The following is a 7472-nucleotide window of genomic DNA, read 5'->3' as shown; positions in this document are numbered from 1 at the left end:
ATGTATAAGAAGATGGCAATCTATGACAAATGAATCAGTGTGAACAAATGCACATAAATATGACACCCTACTTTTGCTCTTAGCATATTTTTACAGTGTATGGTAATTACAAAGTGCCATAATATACAGTAATATCATCTTAGTTTTGCAATAAATTTATAGTTGTATATTATATAAAACTTTGCCCTGCAGTACGGAATCCACTAGCTACATATGCCTTTGGGCTCATGAAATATGTTTTGTCCAAATTAAGATATGCTACAGTTTTCAATTAAGCAACGAATTTCATAGAATTAGAATGAACATGTAAACATCTCATCAATATTTTTGATATTGATTGTAATTTAAAATGGTAGTATTTGGAATATGTTTGATTAAATAAAATACTTTATTAAAATTAATTTTACCATTTATTTGTATTATTTTAAAATATGGCTACCAGAAAGGTTTAAATTTCATATGTGGCACACATTTATGGCTCACGTTATATTCCTATTGGACAGTGCTGTTCTAGAATATCACTTTCACTAATTTGTTACCAATATAAGTTTCATATGTCTTCATTTTGGATTCATGTAAATGACAAAAGAGATGTTTAACCAAAGAAAACAAAGTGAACCATTGATATACTGTTTTTCATCTACAGATTGGACCTAGACATCTAGATTTTGATAATGCTATTTTTGCAGGAATGCATTTCAAACATACATTGTTTGTGAAAGTGTCTGATGAAGGAAGTCCTGTACTATCAAGTAAGAAATTACTAATTTGAAATATTAAAATAGTTTGCATTGAAAACACCCAGTGCATTTAAAAATTGGGTCTGAGAAGTTTGTCATATTTATAAGTATTCCAATAATCTGTTACAATAAAGTATGCAATCTATTCTTATATTAACTTATTTAGTGCTCATGCACAGCTATTTAAAAACAGAGTCTACATAAAAACAAACTAGAGAGAATGAAACCCAAATGTTTAATACAGCACATTACAGTTATTAAAAGACAATGTCAAAAATCAACATTTTTAGAATACTTGTGTATTTAAAATATTTCTCAAGGAATTATTTGTTTATTCTACTTTAGAGAAAATACTAATATTCAGATTCTCATAGTAAATTGCATTTCTTTCATTATGCTGAAGTATTTTACTTATATTTCAATTGGTGAATAGTATGTCAGATTTCGGAAACTATGGTCTTTAATTCAGAATAGTAGCATTTATATATAAACACACTATTAAAAGACAATTGCTTTGACAAGTGTTCAGAAAGAATCGATGGAATGTTTTACTCCTAAACTTATTTTTCAATGCTTTATAAGTGAAAAGGCAATAATTTAATATTAAAACTTATCAATATAAATGTATAATTTATGCCCTGAGATTTTAGTATAAAATAAAATAAATGTAGTATATAATGAGGTGTTAATTAAAGAAGAAAAAAGGATTATTGAAGAAGACACATTATTGCCTAAGCTGCATTTTTATGTGCTTTCTTTTCCATAGCAATTATTGCAGTCATTGTAAGGGTGAGTCACATAAATGAACTGAATCCAATTGGAACTGCGTCGGCATTTACCTTCAGTGTATTTGAAAATAGTCCAGTTGATACACTAGTTGGAAAAGTTACATTTACCGAGGCAGACTGGCCATTTAATAATATGGAATATACCATTGTTGGAGGCAATTTGGGAACACCTCCCAAATTTTACATTGAACCAGATACAGGTATTGTAAAAACGCTGATATCAATTAATCATAAAAGTAAACAGCTCATATACACTTATTGGAAATTTATTTTATTTAGAAACTATGATCATAAGAACATCTTAAAAACTTTCCTTGAACTATTTAATGTTCACCTGGATTTGTTAGCTGTATCCATAAATTCTTACTTACCTAAGGCAAAGTACTAAAGCTTTGATCTTTGCTATATTGATCTTCAGAAAGGTTATGCACATGTGCTTTTCCACGTATCCAAGAATGTAACTTAACAGGTGAGTAAAATAGTGCATACTTTAATATCTGTTATAATTACACTTTAGGGGTATGAATATGTAATGAATTGATTTGTATTAGTTAATTTCTATTCATTATTGTAATGATTTCATTTATAGAATTAATATTTTAGAATAAATTGAAAATATTTACTAATCCTGGGATAACAGGTTTCCCTTTATTTTTGCATCAGGAGTGATAAAGCTATTAGATTCACTAGACAGAGAAATTGAATCACAGTACAAGATAGCTGTAAAAGTAACAGACTTGGACAACGATGCCATCCCTGACCCTCTCAGACAGCGAAGTGGTACTGCTCAGGTGACCATCAGTGTTCTGGTAAGAATGAGTCACTGCTTGTGACATTGTTATCCTTTTGAAAGCACATTCTAGAGAAATAAAAATGAGGGAAAGTTGTAAATGGTTACATGTCAGAGCCCTTGGTATGGATCTAAATTGAGATAGTAGCATGTTGGTCCAAAAATATTCTAATTGTAACATACATTGATACAGTTGTCATTGTATGCAAATTAACCTGTGTGATGTCTAAACTAATTTGATTGTCTTACAAATCTGAACTTAGATGAAGAGTGCTGATACCTCTGGTTGTATTTCAGAAGTTGTTGGAAGGATTATTTTGTGGTTAAACATATTTCCATAAGCAAGCAAACATACGTCCTAGAGTTTTAAGAAGTTAGTTTGATACTTTTTAATCTGTTTCGGTGGTTTGTCTGCCTCTTACCCTCCCTGGTTTTCAAGGAAGAAATATCTTAATATTCTTTACTAATAAAGATTCTGAGAGATCAGCCTCAGAGTCTCACAAACATGAAGTATAGAGACAAAAAATTCTAAGTTTTATTATTATTATTATTATTATTATTATTATACTTTAAGTTTTAGGGTACATATGCACAATGTGCAGGTTTGTTACATATGTATCCATGTGCCATGTCGGTGTACTGCACCCATTAACTCCTCATTTAGCATTAGGTATATCTCCTAATGCTGTCCCTCCCTGCTCCCCTAACCCCACAACAGTCCCCGGAGTGTGATGTTCCCCTTCCTGTGTCCACATGTTCTCATTGTTCAATTCCCACCTATGAGTGAGAACATGTGGTGTTTGGCTTTTTGTCCTCGCGATAGTTTACTGAGAATGATGGTTTCCAGTTTCATCCATGTCCCTACAAAGGACATGAACTCATCATTTTTTATGGCTGCATAGTATTCCATGGTGTATATGTGCCACATTTTCTTAATCCAGTCTATCGTTGTTGGACATTTGGGTTGATTCCAAGTCTTTGCTATTGTGAATAGTGCCGCGATAAACATACATGTGCATGTGTCTTTATAGCAGCATGATTTATAGTCCTTTGGGTATATACCCAGTAATGGGATGGCTGGGTCAAGTGGTATTTCTAGTTCTAGATCCCTGAGGAATGGCCACACTGACTTCCACAATGGTTGAACTAGTTTACAGTCCTAAGTTTTTTAAAAAAAAATTTAATGCAAGAATATATTTTACTTGGCTTGTTCAAGACTTACATCAATAAAATTCTGTACATTACTTTTATTGGCAGAAGCACATAGAAAGAAAATTTGCCTTTATAGATAGTGCCAATTTTTTAATCTTATGATTTTGTTTACACTCTTTTTGTTACTTGAGAACAGTAAGAATTCTAACACTGGATCCTTTGGAAAAGACAATAACTTCTCATAAAAAATATTTAAAACCACAGACATTGTTTAGAGCCTGTGCATACTCTTGCATAGTAAACACTTTCATATGTGTTCTTAGTGAGCTAAAATAGTTAGCAGTGGTCATGACTCAGTGTTACAATCCCCACTTTAGGCTTATTATGTCTGGAAAACACAATAAACCAGGCCAAAAATCTTTGTAGGGAGAAATTTAATAAAGTGACTTGAATGGCTTCAACCATGACTCAGAAGATGTCATAAGCTAATGAACCTACTCTCCTTACGCCAGCTTTCAATAACACATCCCAATACACTTTAAGATGCAGTTTCTCAGTAGATGTCCTTCACAGTTGCACTTCTGCAAACTTATTAGTGTCACTTTCATTTTGTGTGTGAATTCCTACATTCCAATAGGTATAAGAATAAATGATCTCTGTTCTTCATGTATAAAATCATTCAGATTTTTTCTCATGGGACTAGAAGGATTGGTTCAGGAAAGAATACTTGATTTCTTGAGAGTAGGCAAAAAGCTATACACTTCTTACCATCAGATGGGTGAGCTTAACTTTACTGAAGACACTGTTATTAAAATTAAATACCTTTTCTCTAAAAATACTTCCAACCAAACTTTAGGTGGAGGTTATCAAAATGCATCATTTAGAAAAAATAAGTTGAAGCCAAAATTCTCTAGTACAATAAAATTTTTTATACTACACTTCGTTCAAAAAAAGATTGAAGCTGACATATGAAAGTAAACTCAATAGAGTATTATTACATAAAGCCAGGGCACAGATGGATGAATTTTATCTGTAAGAATAAACAAATAACAAAAATTTATGTTATTTATAAATGGAAGTTCAATACTGTTACGGACTGAATGATTATACCCCCCTTCTCAGTTCACACATTGAAGCCATAACTCCCAGTGTGACTGCATTTGGAAGTTACTCATATCTGTATTTGGAGGTAATTAGGATTAGAGGAAGAAATGAAGGTGAGAACATGGTCTGATGGTATTCGTGTCCTTCTAAGAAAAGACACCAGAGAGCTTGCTCTCCCTTTCTGCCATATGAGGACACAATGAGAAAGTGGCTACCTGAAAACCAGGAAGAAAGCCCTCACCAGAAACTGAACACTGCCAGATCTTTGTCTTGGACTTTCCAACCTCTAGAACTGTGAAAAAATCATTTCTTTTGTTTAAGCCATGCTATGTATGGTATTTTGTAATGGCTGTTCAAAATATCCTAAGAGAAATACCAATTTTGGCTTAGCAAACATAAAAATGTTAGAAAGTTATAGTATTAAAATATATATTTCTAGTAAATGATACATATATATATATATCAGTGGAAAATAATAGTCTAGGATCCAAGATATAAAATAGTAGGTTAATGATAAATTATTATATAAATGAAGTTAGAATAAGAATCCATTTTGGAAAACAGTGAACACTGTTTCCTACTTTAAAAAGATAAAAAATTAATATGTAACATAATCTTTAATATGAAGACACATATGAAAATAATTATGAAATGTTAATTTAGGAAGGGTCATCACAAGGCAAACATCAATTCTCATTATATGCAAATTAACCTGTGTGACATCTAAGCGAGTTGGGACCTCATGTAGGACAAGATTACTGGGTCTAACTACAAAGACAGTTAACCTGTCTTCAGTCCAAAAATAGCATACAGCAAATTAAAAAGGAAACAAAACATTAGCACAAATATATTTGAAGCATTTATAAAGTAATTTCAAATATTAATATTTTTAGTCAATAAAGTGCTTTTTATAATCAGAAAGAAAAAATCTCAACAGGAATTGAAAGTTAATATATGAAAAATATTACCAACTTTACTAGCAAGTAAAGAAAGGAAAATGAAACAATCTAATTTCTTTTTTTGTATTGAATTATAAAATAAAGCAGATGATATTTTTTGTTGGAAATGGTATGGGGAATTGACAGCTCATTTCTCTGGGAATTCAAATTGAATTGGCACAAGGTTTTTCTGAAGGTTTTTTGCAACACATACAAATTAATATTCACATTTTATGTGTGAAGAAGCTCTTGTTTACAGAGTTAAATAACCAACCTAGCATAGTTATTGAAAGTAGAGCCAATCCTTAGTCCCAGCCCTTTAGTTACAATACTCTTCTATCATTTGACAAAAACATAACCACAAAGACTACTCTCACGATTCCTGTGGTGGAAAAATATCTCAAATCATAGCAATCATTATTTTATAAACATCTGGAAATCTTTCATAGATGATTTCCCATGTGATTAAATATTTTTCTCCACATGATCTCTATGTCTTCAAAATTTTAATTGAAGCAATTCCGGTATAGAGTGTCTACCTTTTGTTTCTAAAATAACAACATAAGACTCCTAATATAGCACCCAAAAAACATGTACACAAGATTCTGCTATATCCTCCCAGATAAACTAATTTTCAAATGTATGTTAGCATGTCTTAATGAGATAAATTTTACAGACGCCATTAGCTATTGCCAACTTCAAATTTGTTATTGCCAATTGATTTATTGATCTGAAGCTCATGTTTCTAAGAAAACTCTTAGGTCATGATAATAAACTGCATCATGATGATAAACTTGTTGCTAGAAAATGCGTATTTCACAGAAGCAAGAATTGGGTGGCACATGTCTTTGTTTTGACAAAATCAGGCACTAGATTTTCAAGGAACGTTTTAAAAGAAAGGGAAGTTCAGCACACATCCCACTTTCACCCTACAAATAATTATCACCTGTTTTTTTGTTGTTGTTTGTTTGTTTGTTTTTGAGATGGAGTCTCACTCTGTCACCCAGGCTGGAATGCAGTGGCGCAATCTCGGCTCACTCACTGCAACCTCCACCTCCCGGGTTCAAGCGATTCTCCTGCCTCCGCCTCCCGAGTAGCTGGGATTACAAGCATGTGCCACCATACCCAGTTAATTTTTGTATTTTTAGTAGAGACGGGGTTTCACCATGTTGGTCAGGATGGTCTCGATCTCTGACATCGTGATCTGCCTGCCTCAGCCTCCCAAAGTGCTGGGATAACAGGCGTGAGCCACCGCGCCCGGCCATATCATGTGTTTTATAATAAAGGCAATTCCTAACCACTATGACTTCCAAGGATATTTGAAATCTCTTTTGGCTACTGTCGTTACCTAATGACATCTACTCTTCTGCTTTCATCCTTGGATCATAGCATCAGCTTTAAGAACTCTGGATTTTGAATTCAATTTAATGCATCCTTTACTCTCTTCTGTACCTCTTAGTATTCTTCTTATCCTTCAAGGCCCAATGCATTCCTTTTACATGAAGCCTCACTTTTAAAATACATTGCAAACGTTGGGCCAAACTGTATGGTAGTGCCTCTGGTCATTCTGAGAACTAACTTATCTGCTTTCAAAAAGCTTGCAGCCTGGTATAGTTATTCTTATCTAGGTTGCATGTCACCCACTAAGATGCTCCATTTGGGGTTGTAAGATGTACAAATTTGTTTCAAAGGTAAATTATAGATAACTCAAATTAAGTTATGAAAGAACAAATTGCTGCTGCCTCCTGCTGTTCCTGATCCCAGTATTAACGGTGGAGAGTGTCCACGTTCTTCGCCTCTTGAAAAAAGCATCGGACAAAACACACAAAGCAAGGAAGAAATGATGGGTTTTACTGAAAATGAAAGTACACGCCACTGTGTGAGGGCAGGCCTGAGCATAGGGGCTCAAAGGCCTGTTACAGAATTTTGGGGCATTTAAATACCCAGTACTTGGGGTATA

The 7472-nt window shown here is 33.2% G+C and overlaps 1 protein-coding gene across 1 annotated transcript in view; it reads left to right on the top strand.

The window, feature by feature from the left end:
* The first annotated feature begins 652 nt into the window (after positions 1–652).
* The window catches only part of LOC100581950 (desmocollin-2), a 33771-nt gene continuing 26951 nt past the window's right edge, over positions 653–7472 (top strand). Inside the window, exons 1-3 of the mRNA XM_030822694.1 lie at positions 653–752; positions 1507–1728; positions 2192–2337. Coding sequence (XP_030678554.1) covers positions 692–752; positions 1507–1728; positions 2192–2337 — 429 coding nt within the window. The 5' untranslated portion in view covers positions 653–691. The remainder of the gene's footprint in view (positions 753–1506; positions 1729–2191; positions 2338–7472) is intronic.

This window comes from Nomascus leucogenys, chromosome 11 (assembly GCF_006542625.1).
Source record: "Nomascus leucogenys isolate Asia chromosome 11, Asia_NLE_v1, whole genome shotgun sequence".
Taxonomy (NCBI): domain Eukaryota; kingdom Metazoa; phylum Chordata; class Mammalia; order Primates; family Hylobatidae; genus Nomascus; species Nomascus leucogenys.
This window is presented reverse-complemented; position numbering and strand designations above follow the sequence as displayed.